This window comes from Rhinolophus hipposideros (assembly GCF_964194185.1).
Source record: "Rhinolophus hipposideros genome assembly, chromosome: 21".
NCBI lineage: Eukaryota > Metazoa > Chordata > Mammalia > Chiroptera > Rhinolophidae > Rhinolophus > Rhinolophus hipposideros.
The window spans coordinates 48959126-48984023 of record NC_138067.1 but is presented as its reverse complement, the minus strand read 5'-3'; the positions used below and the strand labels follow the sequence as shown (position 1 = coordinate 48984023).

Below are 24898 nucleotides of genomic sequence, written 5' to 3'. Positions count from 1 at the left end.
TGAAAACAGCCACTGGACTTGGAGCGAGCTGTACACTCCACAACTGGATTGAAGGACAATGACTTGGAGCTGATGGGCCCTGGAAAAACACAGTTCCCCAATATTCCCCAATAAATTAAAAACAAAAAAAAGAATCTGAAATCTCTCCAAAAGAAGAGGGGCATATCACATACTATCTTCTGCTGGGACAGTGTATGCCTTTCTGACAACTTGACCGCGTGTGCAAAGGGGAGTCTTATCCCTGAGATAAAGGTTTGGCTATCCAAGATCATCTCCTTGCTCAGAAGTAGTTTATCATTTCACCTGTAAGTGCAGCAACAGTTGTCTGCACAGGGAGTTGAGATTATCTCTGGAAAAACACTTGTGAAATGGATATTACTAAATGTTGTTAATAATGATTTTGCAGTTTTTCAAGGAAAGTGGCCAAAATAGTTTTAGAGAAATATATCTGTCACAAATGTGGGGAGGGCTGTTAAGATCTCAGTGAAGTTTGAGCAAGAGGCACTGTATCTGAAAAGTCAAAAGAGAATGAAGTTGAGACTGTGACTGGCTGAAACCCTGGCTACACTCAGGGTTTGGTCCCAAAATGTGATTATTTTTAATAGTCGGCAACATTGTGCATTAACAGCTCAGAGGGAGAGGTAAAGATGATATTTAAAAGAGTTGTAAGAAAGGTAAACATAAATAGAAAAGTTGCAATGTTGTGTATTTACTGATCTACAAATGTTCAAAGAGCAAACCCTACAGGGTTTCAGGAACAATGGTAGGCACGTGGCACACATCAGGCATAGGACTGTCAGCTGTTCTGTGTATATAGCACATGTCCCGTATCCTGTATTGACACTGTCAGGATGCCCTAATGATCCTGTATCTAGCTTTTTACAATACATTACAAAAAGTCAGTAGTTAGAGCTTTTTTCTCTCACTGAATTTGGCAATTAAATAATTTAGTGGCAAAACTAGCTCAAAAGCATATCTGCATAAACAACCTTCTGGACAATACCTTATGGTCTCTCCTATAGGTTTGGTTGAGGAAGAATAAAAGGGGGGGCTAACAACTAAGTGGTTGTTTTTCACATTCAGGAAAGGAAAAGACTGTACTTTGGCCAAATTCCAAAGTCATAAACAAGAAACCAAGATTTATAAGAGAGAACTGTCGATGACCTCTGAAAGCCAGCTCAGTCAACAACAGCTTCATCCCAGTAACTCAGCTTCTGAAAATTAGCACATCATTGATAGACCCAAACTTCAAAATTCAGCCAATCAGTGTTCAGGCCCCAGTCCCAAAAGACAGCCAATCAGTTATAGGCCCAGGTTCCCAGGCAAAACCACACACCACCAAATATACTATGGGTAAGAGGAGAAATTGTAAGGGAAATTTTAAAAACATAAATATTTTGAACTAGATGAAAATAAAAATGTTACCTATAAAAATGTGACACAGCTAAATTAAATGAGTAGAGGAAATATACAGCTTTAAAACTTAGTACAAAAGAAGAAAGATGTCAATAACCTAAGCCTCTATGTTAAGAAACCTGGAAAACAAGACCAAACTAGCCCCAAAGCAAGGATAAGACAGGAAGTAGTAAAGATTAGAACAAAACTCAATGAACCAGAAAACAGAAAAACACTTTTAAAAATCAATGAAACAAAAAGTTTTTCTTTCAAAAGATCAATAAAATTGACACAACTTTAGGTAGGCTGACAAAAGTAGACAATACATTAGCATAATCAGGAATTAAGACAGTGCTGACTCTACAGAAATTGTAAGTACCATAAGGAAATATTATAAACAATCTTTATCCTCCCAAAATTAGACAATTTAGTTGAGATGGACACATTTCTAGAAAGACACCAATTATCAAAACTAACATAAGTAGAAAATCTATAGAGAACTATACTAAATTTTTATTGAAAATCTTCCTACAAAAAAATTCAAGGCTTAGGTGCCTTCACTAAGGAATTCTAGCAAATATTTAAAGAAGCAATGTCATTAATCCCTCAAAAACTCTTCCAAAAAATAAAGGACACACTTCCCAACTTATTCTGTAAGGTCAAAATTACTCTGATAGCAAAGTCAAAGATATCACAAGAAATCTACAAAGCCATTATCCTTCATCAATGCAGATGCAAAACACATTAACAAAGTATCAGAAAAGTGATTCAGCAACATATACAAAGTGGGATTTGTCCCAGGAAATGTATTAGTTTAACATCGGAGTAACAACCCATACCCACACAATGATTATCTCAATAGATGGAAAAATTGCACCAGAGTCTAAAAAAAGATCCATAACTATACAGTCAACTGATCTTTGAAAAAGAAACAAAGGCAATTCAATGGAGAAAGGATAGTCTTTTCAAAAAATGGTGCTGGACCTGATGGACATCCTCATGCTTAAAAAAATGATACAAACATAGATCTCATACCTTCCATAAATATTTTCTGAAAAGGGATAATAGACCTAAATGCAAAATACAAAACTATAAAATACTTAGAAAATAATAGGAGAAAATGTAGGTGACCTTGTATTTGGCAATGCCTCTTTAGATACAACACCAAAAACACAATCCATGAGATAAAAACTGCATAGTTTAGAGTTGATTAACATTAAAAACTTAGGTTCTTCAAAAAACACTGTTAAAATACAAAAAGCGGGCCGGCCCAGTGGCTCAGGCAGTTAGAGCTCCGTGCTCCTAACTCCGAAGGCTGCCGGTTTGATTCCCACGTGGGCCAGTAGGATCTCAACCACAAGATTGCCGGTTCCATTCCTCTAGTCCCGTAAGGGATGGTGGGCTCCGCCCCCTGCAACTAAGATTGAACACGGCACCTTGAGATGAGCTGCCTCCCGGATGGCTCAGTTGGTTGGAGTGCAGGCTCTCAACCACCCCGCAAGGGATGGTGGGCTGCGCCCCCTGCAACTAGCAATGGCAACTGGACCTGGAGCTGAGCTGCGCACTCCACAACTAAGACTGAAAGGACAACAACTTGAAGGCACCCTCCACAACTAAGATTGAAAGGACAATAACTTGACTTGGAAAAGTCCTGGAAGAACAAACTGTTCCCCAATAAAGTCCTGTTCCCCTTCCCCAATAAAATCTTTAAAAAAAAAAAGAGAGAGACGACCCAAATAAATAAAAAAAATTGAAAACTTAAAAAAAATATATGAAAAGATACTCATCATATGTCATTAGGAAACTGCGAATAAAGCAACAATGACATACCACTACACACCTATTTGAATGGCTAAAATCCAAAATACTGACACAACCAAATGCTGATAAGGATGTGGAGCAACAGGAACAAACATTCATTGTCAGTGGGAATGCAAAATGGTACAGCCACTTGGAAGACAGTTTATAACAAAACTAAACAAAACATAATTTACTATATGATCCAGCAACTTGTTTGGCTTGAATCCAAACAAGTTGAAAACTTACGCCCACATGAAACCTACAAACAAATGTATATTGTGGGTTTATTCATAATTGCCAAAACTTGGAAGCAACCAAGATGTCCTTCAGTAGGTGAATGCATAAACCATTGTACATTCAGTGATAACTTGCACACGAATCTTCACAACAGCTTTATTTGCAATAGCCAAAAACTAGAAACCCAAATATTCACTAACGGCTAAATGGATGAAAAAAAAAAAAATTGTGGAATAGTCATACAATGGAATAATACTCAGAAATACACATAAATAAACATCGATGCATGCAACAAGGTGGATTAATCTCAAAATAATCATGGTTAGTGAAAAAGGCCAGAGTCCCCACTCCCCGGAAAGTATATACCATATGATTCCGTTTACAGAAAATTCTAGAAAATGCTTGCTGTTGCTTGTGAACTGTGGGAAAGGGGTCTAGAAAGAACTGAGGAAAGGATTATAAAGGGACACAAGGAACACAAGGAATCTTTTGGTTGTGTCGGTCACATTCATTACCTTGCTTGTGGTGACGGTTTCTCAGATACATACACATGCTGAAATATAACACATTTTACACTTTACATACGTGCAGTTTATTTCATGTCAATCATACCTCAATAAAGCTGGTAAGAACTAAACGTTCCCCCCAAAAGTCGTATTTATCATCCCCCTTGGAACACGACTCCTGCCAATTATTTTGGTTCTACCATATCCCTCTCCCCACAATTTAGGAGGGTGAGCCCTGCCTCAAAGTCAGCAAAAACTGGAGAGCGATGAAGTCCATCTCCACCTCCTACATGAGGAATGCTGGCTGGGTCAGAGAAGTCATATCCTGGATCTTTCTTTTGTCAGTGCGGTGGTTCCTGCCTGTGTGGCGATGGACATAATGTCAGCAGCCCAGGGAGGTAGAGGAATCAACCTTACTTACTCTGATGGGGGCCTTGGCCACAGGAGATACAGACGTCGGAAGGTCCTAAGAATTTCTGTACTCCTTCCACTCAGCCAAAATCACACGGACATTTACGGATGCCTCCTCTAGAAGATACATCTCCTCTCATTGGCCAGTCATCCCCACTATATTATCTCAGTGTTTCTGGACAAATTATGATTCCCACCCAGTCCTGTAGTCTTTCCAATCAATGACACCAGAGTATGGGATTCTGGACATCAGGGACAGGATCCTGTATAGGTCCAGGAGATAGAAATTCCTTAAAAGTGCTGTGGAATAGGGGACATTCCTGAGTTTCAAGGAACCCAATTTATGTTGCTTCCAGAAGCACTGGAGATTTTGACACCAGCTATGCCCTTCTCAGAATGAACTCGGCTCACAGGAAATCCTGACTTCCAGGCCCCAGGGTTAGGCACACAGAGCTCTTCAGTCTTTTCTAGAAAGCTTTGGGCAGCAATGTAAACGAGGCCAAACTAGACTTTTCTGCCATCCTGCTGTCCCTTCTGAGGCACATAAAGTTGGTGCCAACAAAAGGTGTTATTCCCTTCATGTTGGCAGGACCCAATTTATTTTCAATCCATTCTACACAGTGAACAGTCCACTCCCCAAAGTAAAGACTGCCACCACAGGCCTTTCTCACTGCACAAACCAGAGCAGCATGGGGCAGGCAGTTCCAAAGTTGGGTGATATGGAAGCAGGACAAGTAAGTCATGGCTTTCATGTTTATAATCAACATTGTCCATGAAGAAGGAAAATCTTGTTTGGAAATCCCCAACACACTCCAGCTCAGATCCTTTTGGCAGTCATGGGGGTAGAAAATGAGACCTTCAGTGAGCTCAGAACACTCATTGATTCCCTCCAGGGAATGAGAGAGAGAGCGTGCACGAGCGTCGCCTTCCCTGAGCATACTGGAGTGACTGACACACACTGTGGGACCCTGACAACTGGCAGCAATGAGATGGCTTCTGCCAAGGCACTGGCATTGATGTAACTCTGTCAAGGTCCCTGAACAGTTTTACAAAGTGCAACATACCTCCTGAAAGCTTCCCACCTACGTGGTACTTATTGGGAATGTCCCCAGGATAGATACATGAATGTACAAGGTTAACCTGCTGGCTGATGCCTCCCTCACAAAAGGTACTCACAGTTTTCCTTGAGTGTGAATCCTATGAGGTTGAACAAGGACACAGCAGGTTTTCTGCATTCACACAGCCTTTCTTTAATGTGAACTTTCTGGTACTAAACAAGTTTAAGAGATGCAGCTAAAGGGCCACCAAAACTGTTACATTCCTTAGGTCTTTCTCCAGTGTGAACTTTCTGGTGCCGAACAAGATGGGAGCTCCTGCTATAAGCTTTTCCACATTTGCTGCACGCATAAGGCTTTTCTCCAGTGTGTACCCTCTGGTGTAGAATGAGGCTGGAGTTGCGGCTAAAGAATTTCCCACATTCACTGCACTCATAAGGTCTTGCTCCAGTGTGAACTTTCTTGTGTTGAACAAGGTGGGAGCTACTAATGTAGGCTTTTCCACACTCACTGCACATGTAAGGCCTTGCTCCGGTGTGAACTCTCTGGTGTAGAATGAGGCTGGAGTTGTGGGTGAAGCATTTCCCACACTCACTGCACTCATAAGGCTTCGCTCCAGTGTGGATTCTCTGGTGCACAATAAGGTTGGAGCTATGGCTAAAGAATTTTCCACACTCACTACACTCATAAGGCCTCTCTCCTGTGTGGATTTTCTGGTGCTGCACAAGTGTGTCCTTGCGGCTGAAAGCTTTCCCACACTTGCTGCATTCATAAGGCCTTGCTCCTGTGTGAATTATCTGGTGCTGAACAAGTGTGTCTTTACAGCTGAAAGCCTTCCCACACTTGCTGCACACATAAGACCTTGCTCCTGTGTGGACTCTCCGATGTTTAATTAGGCTGGAGTTATGGCTAAAGAATTTCCCACATTCAATGCATTCGTAAGGCCTTGCCCCAGTGTGAATCCTCCAGTGTTCAATCAGGTGAGAGCTTTGGCTAAAGAATTTCCCACACTCGCTGCACTCGTATGGCCGCTCTCCAGTGTGAAACCTCTGGTGCTGCACAAGTGTGTCTTTACGGCTGAAGGCCTTCCCACACTCACCGCACTTGTAAGGCCTCTCTCCAGTGTGGATTCTCTGGTGCTGGACAAGGTGGGAGCTTCTACTGTAGGCTTTCCCACACTCACTGCAGTCATAAGACCTCTCTCCCGTGTGGACTCTCTGGTGTTGCACAAGTGTGTCTTTGCGGCTGAAGGCCTTGCCACATTCACTGCATGTATAATGTCTTTTCCCAGTGTGAAATTTCTGGTGCATTTTCAGGTGGGACAGGTGAATGAAGGCCTTTCCACACTCCTTACATACATGTGGAGTTTCTCCATTGTGAATTTTTCGGTGATGTATGACAGCTGATTTCTCCTTGGACATATTTCCACATGGTAGGCATCTAAAGGGTCTCACTTTAGTATGAGTTATCTGTTTGTCAAGAAGAGTGAAGGTGTTCAGGAAGGCTTTCCCATGGTCACTGCAATTGAAGAGCATCTGTCCATCATGATCCTCCTGGTGTCGCCGGAGGCTGGAGCTGTGTAGGAAGGACTCTGTGAACTCTGTCCTTTTGCATGGACTCATCCCGCAGAGAGTGGGCTGGTGCTGGAAGAGGCCAGAACTGTCCAGCAAGTCCATCCCTTCCTCCCTGCAACTACAGGGCCTCCCTAACATGTGGACTGCACAGCTCTTCACAAATGAGGCCCCACCTTCATCACCATTGAAGGGATTCTCTCCACTATGTCGCTTCTGGTGCTGGTCAAAGTTTGCACCAAACAACAATCCTCTCCCACATGGGTCACATGTGTCCAGTCTCTGCACAGGGTGTAAACCCTGGTGTTCAGCCAGGTGCAAAACGTCTTTCAGGAGTGGCTCACACATCTCACATGGGTGTGCTTTCTGAATAAATGGACCTGATTCAGGAGTCCTAACTTGTGCCACTCCTACGGAAATGCTCTGCTCAGAAGGGGAGTCCTCCTGGGCTGCTCCACGCCAGCAATCTGAAAGCAAAGAAATGATGGTGAAGTGCAGGTTGACTTTGGTGGGAAGCAGCAGCCCCATCACATATGTGTGTGACACACCAAGGAATGAGCCTACTGGCTTGTGGGCAAGACGAGGGAGCCAGGATGGGGGTGAAAAAGGGCCACTGTCAGTCCTGGCCCTCTGAATGCCATAGAACAGAGGGACTCCAATGATAGTTAAAGACACAATGATGGTGTACAGCATAGGAAGTAGAGGTGAGGTCTCCAACTCACTCTTCTCCAAAAGAGTTTCAGCAGGGCCTCAGCTGCTGGTGGCAAGTGAGCTATGTGCAGAACGCTCAGTCCAGGTCAAGGGAAATCTGACTGCAGGGAGGTAGCTGGTTCTTCATGATGATTCAAGGATGTGTGCACAGCTCATGACACATTAGAGGGAGCAGGGAGAATGAATGAGACACAAAGGCCAGAGTAGTGGGGAAACAGCCAAGGGACAGAAGCCACAAGATCAATGAAAATTGGACAAAGTGCCAAGAGTGGGGAAGGAAAGGGAGAAATGAGGTCTAGCTATTTGCCTTGACAAGAAAACATTGGTGCATGCAGAGCAGCTTGAAGGTACAATCTGAATGCATGACACTGTCTCCAGCTCCTGTTCTACTGGGCTAGGACCTCTCGGGGCCTCTCTCACCGTGGCAGCAGTCAGGTCTGCCCCATCAGGCACCCAGGGCTTTCTGACCCTCTCCAACTGGACAACTACATGGGATATGGCAGATGGAAATGGTGAAGAAAACATGGGGATGGATGAGTGGCCCAGGTAACTATCCCCTCAGAGAAGAAAACAAAATGTTAGAAAATGTCAGCTAGAGAATGACAGCAGAACCTGGGACACAGAGGTACCATGGAGCTGGACATTCACCTGAATGGGTAGTGCCCACGCCATGCAGAATCTGTGAGCTGAATGAAAAGGCCCTGAGCCTCTAACCTGTTCGTTCATGGCTCTGAGCAGCAGGTGTTAGGATTGCTCATCGAGGGAGGGGACGCTGCACATAGCCTGGCACCCATAACCAAAGAAAGGGGAGAGAAGACTCACTGATCTGGCTGGACACAAAGAGCTGCTCCTAGGAAACAGGGGAGTAACCAACCCATAAGGACACTGGAGTGGGTGTGAGGGTCTGTGGAAGGTAGCCTCGAAAACAGCCTGAGGAATGCCTACTACCTGGTATTCATGCCCTTATATCAGCCTAGATTATAGACTACACTGATTAACCCATTTCTAAGAAACAGAATATGGCGAACATATTGGGATGTTACTTTCAAGGTCAGATGAGAAAAAGACCAGCTTCCATCCTGGGTATTCTGTCCTGCTCTTTTGCTCAGAGGGAAGGCATCTTCCATGCTACGAGGTCCACTACAGAAAGGCCACCATGACAAAGAACTGAGAGAGGGCTTTGGCTAATAGCCAGCAAGGAACTAATGCTCACAGTTCAACAAACCAAAAGAAACTATATCCTGCTAACAGCCACACGAGTGAGTTTCTAAGTGGACTCTTCCTGAAACTGGCTTTCAAATGAGAACATGGCTCTAGCTGACAGCTTGACTGAAACCTCACAGGAGACCCTGAGCAAAAGCACCCAGGTAAACTGTGACCAGATTCCTGATGCATCAAATGTGAGACAATGAATTTTTATTGTTTTAAGCCACTAAATTTGAGGAAATTTGTCAACTAAAACAGGGACTTACCCAGTGAGGCCACAAGGGCAAAGTTCTCCAGCATCACATCACGATACAGGCTTCTCTGAGCCTCCTCAAGGAGCTCCCACTCCTCCCGAGAGAAGTACACGAACACGTCCTCGAAGGTCACACAGCCCTGCCATGATGGGGACAGTTGAGCCCACAGGCAACAGAACCCCCCAGCCTATCTGCTCACATACCCAACCCCTGGTCCCTCTCCTCCCAGCCTCCCAACTCAGAGGAGATACCAGGCCTCTGATCACTGTGTCCAGCCCCAAACAGAACCAGGCAGGTGGGCAGACAGATACTCTGTAAGTTATGGGTCTGGCGGGAAGGGCCCAGAACACCTTGCTGCCAGTCAGTTCCCCTGGTGCCATCCAGACCATGCCTCCAAGAACTAAGGCTGTCAGTTCACACTCCTCCCAACATGTCCATCACCCTTTGAACAACACCTTTGTCACATGTGGGACCCCCACTACCACTGACCACATTATATGCACCTCCAGTGCACCCCACCCCAATGCCACTCTGCACATGGTGTCCAGGAAATGCCTCTTTGTGGCAGGTACCACTGCCACCCAGGTGCTTAAGCAAGAGACCGAGTCCTTAGTCGCAAGTTTTGACTTTCTTGTTATTAACAGCACTACTAACATCTGAAGATAATCCCTCCTAAATTTAACCCACAGCTCGACCCCACTCCACACACTGGCTGCCACCTCTAAACTTCTCCAACCAGAACTTAAAATCCTATGTCCAGCACGATGCCTCAATTAAGGGGGTCTTTGGGATTTCTTAAACTAAACATGTCGAAAGCCTATGTCTCGATGTAACCACTGAAAAATTACTCCTGCCACCAACTTCTCTATCTCAGTTGCTGGCATGTCTTATTGTCCTTCCAACTAAAGTGAAAAAACCATCCTGGGGTCACCCATGACTCTTCGTTTTCTGTTGTTTACCCTTCACATCGGAAAACCCCGTCACTTTACTTATAAGATCCTAAATTCACCAAATTCTCTCACTTCCCCAGCCACCCCTCTGGCTAGCCACCGTCAACATTCGTAGCTCTCCCTCACACCCATGCTGTTCACAACCAGACAGCAGGCAGATGGAGTCTATTAAGATCTGGGTCAAACTATCTCTCTTCTGCTCCAAATCTTCCATGTCATTCACCATCCTCAGAAGAGGCCCATCTCCTCAGCCTGCCATTCCTGCCTGACTCCTAGCCCTGTTACCAATAAACATAATTTAGACATGAGGTTCCTTGAGGATCCCCAGCTCAATCTTACCTCCAAGTATTTGCACATGCTATTCCTGGGACTAATACACCCTTTCAGTCCTCATCCTATTGGCTGTCCAAGTGGGAACCTCTCTATGTAACTTCTGGACTAGATTCAGGATGCTGGGCTAAAAATGACCCCGCCAAACCCCCCAGACTCAAGTGCAGACAGAAGCACAAGTGAAGAGTCCCAAATTAAGCAATAATGTCTCATCAGAAAAATCTGGTTGGCCCTACTTTAAAACCCTACTTTAAAAACTTTTACAAGTGCTCACTTTGGCAGCACATACACTAAAATTGGAATGATACAGAGAAGATTAGCATGGCCCCTGCAAAAGGATGACATGCAAGTTCGTGAAGTATTCCATATATTTTTTAATAAGTCAATTTTCCCTCAGTAAAGCTGAAACAAACTACACACACACACACACACACACACACACACACAAACCCATAAACTTCTCTAACATCTACTGCCACCACTCTGGTCCACCCACCACCATACCTACTTAGACTACTGGAGTAGACTCCATCTTAGTCTCCCTGCCCACCCCCTAACCCCCACCCCCGCCCCCCAATTTTTCCACTCTGCAGCCACAGGGAGCCTGTTAACGCTTAAGTCAGATCACCTCCCTCCTCTGTTCCAAACCTCCCATTCCCACCACCATCAGAACACAGGCCCAGCTCTTCCGGCTGCCACTCCAGGACTGACTTCTGACCTCCTGGCTCCCTGTTCTCACCAGACATAACAGAGACCCGCGGTTCCCGAAACACTCCTGACTCATTCGCACCTCCAAGTACTTGTACCAGCTGGCTCCCGTGCCTTGGAAACCCTTGCACACCTCATCCCATCGACACTGGGAATGAGCACCTCGCAACATATCCACCGGAGTGTCCGCCCTCCATGGCCTTTATACTTGAGGGCGCGGTGAGGGCGAAGTGATGATGGCCCTAGAACACACCACCCACTAGATCCGTGTCAGTGAGGGCTTATGGGACCCTCCACTCACCAGAGCCCGGTCCATCAGCGCCGCGGCCGCCATGGGGTCCCGAGAGCAGACCTGAGACTCAGCCGAAACCCCACACTTCCACAGGACCGGGTGACCTTGGGCTGACCGTCGCACGGTGCGTCCGTCCCCCGGTTAAAAACGCGCACAGGTCTCAGGGTGACGCCTCTGGGTGCGGACGAGGACAGGGCGCGGGCGCGAAGGCCTCGAAAAGAGCGCAGCCCGGGCGGACACCTCGGCGCAGTGCCACCCGTCCCCGGACGGGGATCAAGGGGCGTAACAAAGGCGTGGAGGGACGTCCTTCCCGGCTGGATCCCGAAGGGCCGCGCGGGAAGCGGACCCCGCCCAGGTTTTGGAGCCTCTACACCCAGGGTGGACTGCCTGACAACCCCGGCACAAGATAAAGACGTCAGGACGACGGTACCGGAAGCAGGAAACGCCCATTTTCCGGGCTGCCATTGACGCAACGTTGAGGCGTCGGGCAGAGACTTCTGGGTAATGCAGTTTATGCACTGCATCCACTCCAACCGTGTGTACTTTTCCGGCTGTCCATGACAACAGCGCGAAGGCCAGTAGTAAGGAAAGTTGGGGAAATAACGTCCTGGAACGCTAATGGGCATCTTAAAGGGGACGCACCCAGATTTTCGTGGTCACCTGGGACAATGCCACGTCCTCAGGGGTCTCCAGCAGGTCATCCATACTTTAATCCCGGGAGAGCTGCTTCACGTCTCTCAGCTTTGGGGCCTGAGATTTAAATTGAACAATGAATATACCTCACTCGTGGGGTATTTGTGTAGTGTTAACATTAAATATTTCTCGAATTCGCTGACTCCCAAATTTGGGTCCTTGATTTGGCAGTATCAGCATCATTTGTGAACTCAGAATGCACCTCCTCCAGGAGGCCTCTGTGACCAGCCTCTCAGGTGGGCCACCACAGTCCCCAGGCCCTGGCTTCAAATCTCCCCATACTGGACTTTCACTTTCTCGAATGCCCAGGATCACTCCCACACACGCACCTTTGCTCAGGATGTTCTTTCTGCCTAGAAGTCCAGGTGTAGGGCTAACTTCTATTGTTATCAGGTTTAAATTATATGCCACAGTAGGGCTTGTGTTTGAAAGGGGGAAAGAGCTCAGGGCGATCCAGGAGGTCAGGCCATAGTGTTTTTAGTAGCTGATCTGGCAATCACCTCTAAACCCAGGGAATCTCTTGTTGAATATAAACAAGTTCACAGAACACCAACCTCAGTCAAGGCCACTCAGTGACCAGGATTGAGTGAGACGAAGACAAAATTACCCTATCATTGTGTCTGAGCACAGACAAAAACAAGAACCCTGTGCAAACAGAAATGACCACATAGCCCCCTTCTCCTGGGTAACATAAGTGACAGCTACATCTTCTATCACCTGCTGCTTTACTGCAGCTTCCTTCCCCTGCCTTGTAGGTAGCAAATTTCAGGATATCTGATCATAGAATCAACCCCACATCTCAACAGCATCAACTTCAGACCAAAGCTATATTTCCTTAAACTCTCCTCCAAATAACTGAACACAAGCTGAGCCTAGAAAATGTCCTATCATTCTCTTACTGAGCACCCTGCACTTCCAACTGTGTTGTATCCCACATCACAATGTACCAACCTTACTGTTCTACTGGTCTCAGGTATGTTGCTGGTGCTTGAGGGCACTGGTACCACATACCTGCAGACTGAGGTATGTGGTACCAGTGTGGTACCAGACACTCCCCTAAATTCTAGACTTACATGTCCAACTAGATAGTTTCCTCTTGGATGTCTGATGAACATTTCAAATTCACTGAGTACAAAACACAATTCCTCATCTATCCCTGCCCCAGTCAATCTCACTGCTCACTACAGCCATGGTGGCCTTCATCTGGCATGTGCAACAGACCATGATATTGTCAGTCTCTGTTACCTTTGTTGGAGATGTTCTACAACTCTGACTCTGCCTGGGGATCTGTAAGGAATAGCATATATGAAGCTCTGCCTGGGAACATTTGGGGATGTAAACTCTCACAGTGGCTGGGATACGTGCTTGGCCTTGGAAGGACTGGCTACCCTCCCAAGGACCAAGAAAACAACAGGTTGAGGAGCCTGGCCTTCCCCTTAGCGCAGCTGGGCCGAGCTCTGATACATCTAATCTCGTACCAAGGGCTGGCCCCGGCTCCTAGCCAGATCCGAGACCAGTTCCTTGTGTTGCTGATACGTATGCTTATTGGCTCCTTGCCGCTGTTGTTAGTGAAGTCCTCAAAACCCCAGAAAGCCGAGGCAGGCACGGTTGTTCCCCCGGCCGCCTCTGCTACTGCAAGATATTTCGCCTGTACTGATGAAAGGCCATTACTGCTTCTGCGACTAATTGACTGGGATTTCACCCACACTGATGAAGGGCTGGTGCTGTTTCTGCACATGATGTTTTGCCCGTGCTGACGAACGACCGGTACTGTTTCTGCGACTCTAATTGACTGGACCCTGGTGGTATGATGAATTGCCTCCTTGCTTGTTAGTGGTATGATGATATATTCCCCTAATCTCTGTCTTGTTTTACTTACTTTCGCTTTGTAATAAAACTCTTTAACCCCTTCATCCCGGTTTGTGGTGGTGTGTCTTGCGTATCAGGCCTTGAAATTCAAGTCTGTGCACAGCAATCGATAATGATTATTGACACAGGATCACATATCCTTCAGGAGTCTTTGTATCAAACACTTGTCTGCCCTGCTTCCTGAGCTTTCGTTCAATGCCCATCTTCCCATTTTACACACAAAAGCACTGAACTCCAAGGTGACGTGGCTAGGGATGGGTATAGTGCAGACAGGCTGGAATCCCAAATCCAAGCTCTTAGTTCCTAATTCACTCTGCCCCTTCTACACCTGCCCTCACATTCCCCCATTTCCATCCTTCTTTCTCTGTACTTCTGGGGTCCCCAGACACATTTCTGACAAAGCAACAGTAACTTGACTGCATGGGCTTCATTTAATGTTCTCCACATGAGACGAGCTCAAGGGCAGGGCCCACATCTCAGTCACCCTGGGTATCTCAGCTCCTCACTGTGTGCCATGTGAATGAAGGACAGGGTCACATCACTTGCCCCAACAGTGGCAAGGTCATAGTTGGCCCCTCTGACTGAACATGGAAGACCAGATAATGAGAAATGGGAGATGAGGGAACAAACCTGAGTCCTTCATCCTCTATGGGGCATGTCATAACTGCTTTGGGACAAATGTAGGACCAAGTCTCTGAGTCTGCTGTTATACTGAAGAGCTCCCAGGTGTGGAAAGAAACATCTTCTGCAGGAGAGGGTTTCTTTGATTTTTATGGACCCAGGAGCTCAGCTACAGGTACAGCCACAGCCACTGCACAGATACGTTTCTCAAGAGAGGATAGAGGGGCCATTGAGAGACAACTCTCACAAATAACAGAAAACTATACAGGTTGTCATTAAAAAATTCTAATTATTTTGAATACTGACTCATTGAGAAATGAGTGCATAATGAAACATGGTAAAAGCACCACAGAATGGCTTCATCCACAACGGTGATTCAAAACTATGCCTGAGCTCATTGATGAGGCACTGAGGAAGGTTCACAGTGAGGGTGTGATTATTTTTATATTAAACAATGTGCTATATTTTTTAACATGTGGTAATAATGATCATGTCATATAGCTCAACATTTAGCCTCATAGAATCCCAAAGGAGATATTCCAAAATGAACCGCCTGATGAGAGCACCAACAAAGTGAAACCCACACGTACCTGCATGTCTTCAGCTCTCTGGTAGTTCCAATCACTTTTCTTTATGGCAACACTTGACACATTCTCATAAGATTAAATACTGATATTGCATATTCATTTGTTTTTTTGAAGTTTAGCATGAATTTAACTTGAATGTGTGTTTTACTCATTTAACTTGAATGTGTGTTTTACTAATTCAACGCCTAGAAAATTATTGAGATGGACTTAGAAAAGACCCTAAAGAGATTTTAAAAAGTGAAAAATCAGCCAGAGGAAGGAATCAGGACTCGCTGGGAAGACTGCACAGCTTCATGATCACCTTCATGTCTCAGAGAAAATAAATTAAAAAAACACAGATCACGATGGAAAAATGATTGTGTTGAATGTTTAAACTGACATGAAAAAAGGGCTTGTTTTTTTTTTTTGTTCATTTGTTTCTCTTAACAGTATCTTTTTAAATTATTTTTTAAAAATACAGTTGACATACAATATTGTATTAGCTTCATATGTATTGCTTTTTTGTTGTTTTAATTGAAGCCCTCTCTCACCACTCTTATTCAACATAGTATTGGAAGTCCTAGCTATAGAAATCAAGTGAGACAAAGAAATAAAAGGCATCCAAGTCGGAAAGTAAAATTGTCATCATTTCCAAATGATATGATCTTATATATTGAAAATCCCAGAGACTTAACTAAAATACTATTGGATCTAATCAATGAATTCAGTAAAGTTGCAGGATATAAAAATCAATACACACAAATCAGTTGCATTTCTATACACTAGCCATGAACCATCTGCAAAATAAAGAAAACTATCCCATTCAAACAGCACCAAAACCAATAAAATACCTAGGAATAAATTTAACCAAGGACGTGAAATACCTGTACACTGAAAACTACAAGACTGTTGAAAGAAATCAAAGAATACACAAACAAATGGAAGGACATCCTGTGTTCATGGATTAGAAGAGTTAATATTGTTAAAATGTCCATGCTGCTCAAAGCTATCCATAGATTCAATGCAATCCCTATCACAATTCCAATGGCATTTTTCACGGGAATAGAAAAACAATCCTAAAATTTGTATGGAACCACAAAAGATCCCAAATAGCCACAACAATCATGAGAAAGAACAAAACCAGAGGTATCACACTTACTGATTTCAAACTATCCTGCAAAGCTATAGTAATTAAAACAGTATGGTACTGGCATAAAAAAATAATAGATACACCAATCAAACACAACAGAGAGTCTAGAATTAAAATCCACATAAATGCTCAAGTAATATTTGATAAGGGAGCCAAGAACATGCAATAGGGAAAGTCTCTTCAATAAATGGTGTTGGGAAAATAGAATAAACACATGCAGAAAAATGAAATTGAACGCCTATGTTACACCATTCACAAAAATTAACTTGATGTGAATCAAAGCCTTAAACATAAGCCCTGATACCATAAAACTTCTGAAAGAAAACACTGGGAAGAAGCTCCTTGACAATGATTTTTTGGATATGACACCAAAAGCACAAACAACAACAAAAAATCAGCAAGTGGGACTACATGAAACTTAAAACCTTCTTCACTGTAAAATAATTAATAAAAGGTGACCTATTTATTTAGGTTCTCCTACACAACAACTCAATAACAACAACAACAACAAAAACCCAGTCGATTAAAAAAAATGGGCAAAAGAACTAAATAGACAATTTTCCAAAGAAGATACCCAAACAGCCAACACGTACACGAAAAGGTGCTCAGCATCACTAATCATCATGGAAATGCAAATCAAAACCACACCAGCAGGTGGCTGGTTAGCTCAGTTGGTCAGAGCACATGCTCTTAACAAAGCTGCCGGTTCAATTTCCCCATGGGCCAGTGAGCTGTGCCCTTCATAACTACCTTGAAGACAACAACTTGAGCTGAGCTGCCGGTGGGCAGCCAGATGGCTCAGTTGGTTATATGCATGCTCTTAACAACAAGGTTGCCGGTTCGACTCCCACAAGGGATGGTGGGCTGTACCCCTGCAACTAGCAACGGTGACTGGACGTGGAGCTGAGCTGCGCCCTCCACAAGTAAGACTGAAAGGACAACTTGACTTGGATGGAGATGATGAGTCCTGGGAAAAACATACTACTGTTCCCCAATAAAGTCCTATTTCGCTTCCCCAATAAAATCTTGAAAAAAACACACACAAAAAAACCACCCATAATTAAAAAAAAAAAAAAAAGAAAGAAAGAAAAATGTTGACAAGAAAGTAGAGAAAAGGGAATCCTTGTGTAATACTGCTGGGATTGTAAACTGGTCCAGTCACTTTTGAGAACAGTATGGAGGTTCTTCAAAAAATTAAAAATAGAACTACCATATGATTCAGCAATCCCACTTCTGGGTATTTATCCAAAGGAAATGAAAACAGGTTGTTGAACAGATAAATGCACTCGCACGTTTATTATAGCACTGTTCACAACAGCCAAGTGTCCATCAATGGATGGATAAATATGGCAACAACCAAAGTGTCCACCAATGGATGGATAAAAACGATACACACACACACACACACACACACACACACACACACACACTATTCAGCCAAGACAAAAAAGGAAATCCTGCCATTTGCAAAAACACAGATGGACCTTGAGAACATTATGCTAAGTCAGACAGAAAAAGACAAATACTATATGATCTCCCTTACACGTGGAATCTAAAAGAAAAACAAAATCAAATTCAAAAAAAACGAAGAGTGGAACAATGGTTACCAAAGGCTGGTGGGTAAGAAATGGAAGAGATTGCTGTTTAAGGGTACATACTTGCAACTGGTAGATAAGTATTTCCTGGAGATTTAATAAACAGTACAGATTACAGACAACAAAACTGTATTACAAACGTTCAACTTGGTAATAGACTAGATCTTCATTGTTCCCACTCCCAGCAATGATAAATATACAACATGATAGAGGTGGTAGCGAACACTACAATGGCAACCGTAGTGCAATATAAATGTATGAGATGAGTATCTTGTACGGCTTAAATGTTGTACACAGTGTTGTAAGTCAATTATACCTCAAAACAATACCAAACAAATTAATACTGAGGCCTCAAACGATCTGAAGTGGCACAGTGAAAAGTACCTATTCATAGGTGTGGACTTATCTCCTTAGATGTGAAATAATCTGAGGCAACAAGACTTTTAGTATTCTCCTTTAAGTTTTAAGTGTTTCACTTTTATCACAAAGAATTATGCTCCCCAATGGTTGCGACAGTGTTTTATAATAAAGAAGGATTTCAATAAATATGTGCAGAGCTGTTCTCAAGTGTGCAGGTTACCTGACGCAGGAAGGCAGAGCGCGTACATTAAGTCAGGTGACGGGGACAAGGCCCCTTTACTTCAAACCCTGCTCCTTTTCCGCCACCCAACAACAACATACAACGAATAACAAATTGTTATGGGTTTGTCAGGAAAAACCAAAAGAAGCCATGAATGCATGTCTTTTTGTTTCATCTACTTCCTTTCTTCCTCCTTTGTGTCTGTTTTATGTTTTTTAAATATTCCTGTGATTGCTTGTCAGTGAAAATACCAAGGGGGTAGCTACAGGTGAAGGTTTTTATAATTGCACAATAATCACTGGTTCTCTTTTATAAATTATCAGATGTAATGTCCTAGGCTGGGTCAATTTCCAGTATGACTCTGATGATTTGCCTCAGAGTTTTTCATAGCAATGACACTTGCTGGGCTTCTCTTTGGTAAAATTCTCGGATGCCAAGTAAGATGTTTCCTCTGGCCAAAAGCTGTTCCTCAAAAAGTTACATTCTAAAGGTCTTTCCCTAGTATGAGTTCTCTGAATTTGACTGAGGTATGTCCACTCGCAGGCTTTCCCACATCCCTTATACTCACAGGGTTTCTCCTCCAACACACATACTTTGAGGCTGGGTGAGGGATGAACGAAAGCTGAAGGCGGGTCTGCATTCACTGTATTGACAGGGTTTCTCCCCAGTGTGATTCCTCACATGTTGAGTTAGGGAACAGCTGTCACAAAAGGCTCTCCAATATTCTTTACACTCAAAGGGTTTTTCTCCAGTGTGGATCCTACTACCCCAGAAAAAAACAGAAGGGTGAAGAAGGCCTTTCCACATTCACTGCACTCAGGGCTTCTCTCCTGTGAGAACCCACAGGTGATGAGTGAAAAAAAAAAAAGCTATCACAAAAGGCTTACCAACATACTCTGCACTCAGAGACTTTGTCTAGTGTGGGAAATAGCTCTGGCCTCTTGAGAAAGGCTTTCTCATGTTCACTGCAGTCAGGGCTTCACTTCGGCACGATCTGCTAATGGCATAACATGCCAATGTTGGAATCCTTCCACATGTGCAGATCTTCCCCTGCGGAGACCATGAAAGCACCACCTGGTCCACGTGAGTTCTGTTCGTGGAAAGCATGTCCTGGAGAGAGCAGACTATCATCTGTACCCACACCAATGTGTTCAGAGCTCATCTTCCTTGGGAGACTCTCCTTGGCTTCCAGCAGTTTGGTTGTTCCCTGGGTCACCTCACCCGGGAGTCCCTTGAGACTCCGAGTCAACTGACCTTGCAGTGAGGATCCGAGTCAACTGACGTTGCAGTGAGGATCCGTGCAACAGGGCCAGCTGAGAGGAGGAAGGCTTTATGGTCTCAGGTCATGCTTTTTCGCCTAACATGAATCCAACACACACAAAGGCCTATTAGTGATGCCAGCACAGAAAGATCTCCCCACACTCCGTACTCATGTATGGCTTCTCCCAGTCAGAGGCCTAGTGCTGGACAAATCCAGAGTTGGCCAGAAGTTATTCCGACCTGCCCTGCAAGTGAAGGCCTTCTCTAACACACAGGATTTGCCACTCCTCACAAATGAGGCCTAGCCCTCTTCCCTTCTAAACAATTCTGCTCCCCCTGCTGCTTCTGCCTCTGATCAAGGCTTACACTGAAAGGGAAGTCTCTCCTACATGAGTCACATGTTGCTGGATGGTCACTGCCAGACATTGTTCCCTGTGGCTCAGCCAGGTGCAAAACTGTCTGTCAAAACCAGGCTACCCATCAGAGGAGTGAGCCTTTTGTGGGGAAGGGCCTGCCTTGAGAGTTCTCATCTGTGACACTTCCAGAAACACCCTGCTCAGAAGGTGCAGCCTCATCCTCCTGTCCACACCAACAACCTGGAGAAAGAGAAATGCTGGTGAAGTACATGTTTAATGGGGGGGGAAAATGGTGTCCCATAACAAACGTGTTTCTGACAAACCAGGAATTAGTCCCTGGGACTGTTGGCAGAACACGGGTGCTACAATCAGGATGAGAAAGGGCTGCTGTGCACTGTGGGCCTTCACAGAATGGAGGACATATCACGGGGAGAGGGTTTGAGGACAAGGAACAGTGTAAGGAGAAGAGATATAGTCTCCCAACAAGGTGAGAGGTGAATGCCGTGCCAAAGGGTGTGTCCAGGGCCAGAAAAATCTGTCTGAAACTGAATACTTAGTGTTCAAGGAAATTTTAATGAAATGTGCACACCTCATGACATGTTCATTGAAAGCCAATACTGTAGAGCTAAGAAGTGCTCTACACGGAGTGCAACATGGAGTACCAAGAAAGGAACAGATAAGATGTGGGACGAGAAAGGTGGGGGACTAACCGGTACCTAAAGTCCGAGTACAAATGACAAGTGAGCAAAGCATCAAAAATGGGGAAGGAAAAGTGAGATGAGGTTAGCCACTGATGTTGGCATCAAACACTACTAGTCAAAAGCACAGATCACTCATGTAATGCGAAGCCAGCCCTGATGTCACCACTGCACTCACCAGGGCCAGGCCTCCTCCAGGTCTTCTTTGCTATGGCTGGAGCGGTCTACCTTCTCAGGAACCCTGGGCTCCCCTCTGGCTCCATGTGGGTGACTCCATGGGACCTGGAAACTGCAAGTCCTAAGGGGAAAGAGCTGGTGAGTGGCCAACCATGACCCAGGGCAACTCTTTCCACAGAGAAGAAAATTAAATAAAAAAAAAAAGAATCTTGGAAGAAGCTCTTGCAGGAACAGCTCACTGTTTTTCACAAGGAGTAATCACGTCGTCAGTGCCTGCAACTCCTTGAATAGTTAGGCCTTGGGAAACATCATTTGGAGGAAAGGGACAGAACCTGGGAACAGAAAAGCCAGGAATTTGGATAGCCCTCCCAGCCAACGTGTGGCCAGGACATCGGCAATCTGTTGAACAGACTGTAAGTCTCGTGACCCCAAATCCTTCATTTCAAAGCTTTGGATAGTAGATGTTGGGGCTGCTCAGGAAGAGGAGAAGGCAGTAGAAGGCAGTGCCCACTGCCTGGCCCTGGTATCCACACCAACTACTCCAGGGAACCAAAGAACTGTGATGTGATAGAACCATGAGACACAGAGCTGCCCCTTGGGAAAAAAAGGAAGACTAAAATCCAGCCCAGGAAACTGGGAATCATACCCACCTCCCTGGAATCCATGCCCTCATTAAGCACCTCCAGCTGAGTTTGGGCTGGACCTAAAAACTCTTTCCTAATAATAAGAAACAGAACATGGCAAAAATGATGGGATGGCACTTTTGAGAATAGATTACAAAAATACTGGCTTGTATCTTGAATGCTGTCTCTTGCTCACGTTCATGGGAATCACCTGCCTTGTGGCCTACTTTCAGAGAAGACAACATAGCAAGAAACTGAGGGAGGGCTCTGGCCAACAGCCAGCAAGAAAATTACAAATTAGCCCAATAGTCTCCTGCTTGTGTACATGATCTTGAAGAGATTCATCTCCAGTTAAGCCTTCTGGTGAGGCAGCAGCCCTGGTCAGTGTGACAGCAACGTCACAAAAGACCTTGAGCTAGAGGTACCCAAGTAGGATATGTCTGATTGTGACCCACAAAAACTATGAAATAATAAATTTCTGTCTTTTCAACCTACTAAATTTGGGGGAATTTGCTATGTACCAACAGATAACTAAAACAGGGACTTACCCAGTGAGGACACAAGGGCAAAGTTCTCCAGCATCACATCACGATATAGGCATCTCTGAGCCTCCTCAAGGAGCTCCCACTCCTCCCGAGAGAAGTACACGAACACGTCCTCGAAGGTCACACAGCCCTGCCATGATGGGGACAGTTGAGCCCACAGGCAACAGAACCCCCCAGCCTATCTTCTCACATACCCAAACCATCGTCCCTCTCCTCCCAGCCTCCCAACTCAGAGGAGACACCAGGCCTCTGATCACTGTGTCCAGCCCCAAACAGAACCAGGCAGGTGGGCAGACAGATACTCTGTAAGTTATAGGTCTGGCAGGAAGGGCCCAGAACACCTTGCTGCCAGTCAGTTCCCCTGGTGCCATCCAGACCATGCCTCCAAGACACAACTTTAAGGCTGTCAGTTCACATTCCTCCCTGGTCTCCCTTCCTCCTGTCTCATTTCCAGTCTCCACTCTGCAGCCAGAAGGAACCTGCTGAATGAAATCTGTTAAATCATCTCCGTTCTCTGATCCAAACTTTCAGAAGGAGCGCTTAGCTCCTCGAGATACCATTCCAGGCAGAGCTTCTGCCCCACGCTGTTTCCATAAGATACAGTAGAGATCCCGATCGCTCCCAACTCAGTCTCACTTCCAAGTCTTTGTACATGCCTGTTCTCGTGACTGGGATACCCTTCCGAACGTTTTTTCATCCATGTAATCCTTGGCTTGTTCTCAAGACTCTAGTCCAGAACTGACCCCCTCCAGGGACTCACGACAGAGAACCGAGAGATGGAAAGGTAGAGCCCTAGGACACCACCATCAGCTACCAGGGGGAGTGGTGACGATGAGGGTATGTGAGGGTGAGGCCAAGGGACCCTCCACTCACCTGCGTGGGATTCATCAGCGCTGCCGCCCACGCCTCTGCCACCCGGCCGAATGGGCTACGCGGAGCCCTGTGTGGCGTGTGACCAGGGTGGGGTCACCTCCTGTTTCGTGCCGCACTCTGAGCGTCGCTATAAGAGGGTGTAGAACGCTCACAAGGCCTAGGCCGCCACTTTCAGGTGTCGGGGCGCCGGATCGTTGAAGCCCTGGGCAAGCACGAGACACGAGGGCGCCCCTGCCACAGTCGCGGACAGTCTCTGGGAGACAGAGCAGGCGCCAGAAGTCACAATCGCACAGGAGCAGGGACAGCCCCGCCACGTCACCCTCCTTTAGTGCTCCGCCCGAGTAGCCCCCTAGCACTACGCTCCCATCCACTAGGACCCGATCCAACCAGCAACTGCGCACTACAGGAAGTACTCCGGAGGCAACGCCAGAAGTCCCGCCCCAAGGCACAAGAAACGCCTCTCCCCGGCTTTCATTGGCCCAGAGCTCAGGCGGAAGCGTGAGGCATCTCCTTCTGGGTAATGAAGTCTATTCCGTGTTTATGCGCATGTGCGGTTTCCCTTCTCCATATCAACCGACAGGGGGCGATATTGGAACAGGCCGGGAAATAAAGTTCCAGGTTTCCAAACACCGTAGCGGTTCTCTCTTCCTCTTTTTTTTTTTTTTTTTTAATTTATTTATTGGGGTGACAATTGTTAATGAAATTACATAATTTCAGGTGTACAATTCTGTATTACATCATCTATAAATCCCATTGTGTGTTCACCACCCAGTCAGTTCTCCTTCCATCACCATATATTTGATCCCCCTTACCCTCATCTCCCTCCCCCCACTCCTCTCTTCCTCTTAAAACACCCAAATTTCGATGGGCATGGAAGCAAAGCCTGCCCTCAGTTATGTAACCGCATGACCACGGAATCTGTTAAAAAAAGCCAGCTCTGTGGCCCCACCCAGACCTAGTGAATCAGAAACGTTGGGGACCGGGTACAGCATTCTGCTTTATGGAATCCTCTGGTACCTCACTCAACCATGAGAACCATGGCGCTACTGTGACTAATGGGAAGTAGTAAGTCCCTCATGGGAATGCACATAAAAGTGCCTTTCACATAGTGCTCAATAAATTAATAACTACACTAATCCCCGCCCCCATCAGTGGTTTTGCTTTCCGCAGTGCTAGTTAACTGTGGTCACCTACAGTCTGAAAATATTAAATGGAAAAGTCCAGAAATAAATAATTCATAAATTTTAAATTGCACACAGTTCTGAGTAGCATGTTGAAATCTCAACTCATCCTGCTCCGTCCCACCCGAGATGTGAATCATCCCTTTGTCCAGCATATCTGCACTGTATATGTATATGTCTAAATAGAAAAATACATAGTATAGTGTTCGGTACTATCCTCCATTTCAAATATTCACTGGGGATCTTGGAAATATCCCCCACAGATAAGGGGGACCACTGTTGTTAGCGTTATCATCACAATGCTTTCATGTACATTGCTGTGGGAGGTGAAGTCGGGGCATCTCTGCATGATTCTTGCCATTATTTATCAAAACAAAAAAAAATGACTCACTGACTCAGCAGGTAGTCGCGTAAGTTTTGATTAAAAGTTTTACATAAAAGTACACATTTGGGGCCCGCCCGGTGGCTCAGGCGGTTAGAGCTCCATGCTCCTAACTCCGAAAGCTGCAGGTTCGATTCCCCATGGGCCAGTGGACTCTCAACCACAAGGTTGCGGGTTCAACTCCCGCAAGGGATGGTGGGCTACGTCACCTGTAACTAGCAACAGCAACTAGACCCGGAGCTGAGCTTGTGCCCTCCACAAGTAAGATTGAAAGGACAACTTGACTTGAAAAAAAAAGTCCTA

At 45.3% G+C, this 24898-nt stretch overlaps 1 protein-coding gene across 2 annotated transcripts; it reads right to left on the bottom strand.

Annotated features, from left to right (window-relative positions):
• Positions 1–1641: 1641 nt before the first annotated feature.
• Positions 1642–11851, bottom strand: ZNF304 (zinc finger protein 304). Of its 2 annotated transcripts, XM_081033023.1 has the most exons (3): positions 11436–11851; positions 9159–9285; positions 1642–7442 (listed from the first exon to the last, which is right to left on the bottom strand). In XM_081033023.1, exons 1-3 carry the CDS (start codon positions 11466–11468, stop codon positions 5620–5622), a joined length of 1983 nt encoding a protein of 660 aa, XP_080889149.1. In that variant the 5' UTR covers positions 11469–11851; the 3' UTR covers positions 1642–5619. The 2 variants fall into 2 exon arrangements, with proteins under 2 accessions (XP_080889149.1, XP_080889150.1); XM_081033024.1 differs by lacking the exon at positions 9159–9285 and having other exon boundaries at positions 11436–11818.
• Positions 11852–24898: the final 13047 nt, after the last annotated feature.

Bases quoted from the DNA above. Each gene is read 5' to 3' on its own strand.
- ZNF304 (XM_081033023.1), bottom strand. From the start codon at position 11,468: ATGGCGGCCGCGGCGCTGATGGACCGGGCTCTG. The intron at 9,286-11,435 runs GTGAGTGGAGGG...CCATCATGGCAG, and splicing joins CGCTGATGGACCGGGCTCTG to GGCTGTGTGACCTTCGAGGA. The intron at 7,443-9,158 runs GTAAGTCCCTGT...CTTTGCTTTCAG, and splicing joins TGCCCTTGTGGCCTCACTGG to ATTGCTGGCGTGGAGCAGCC.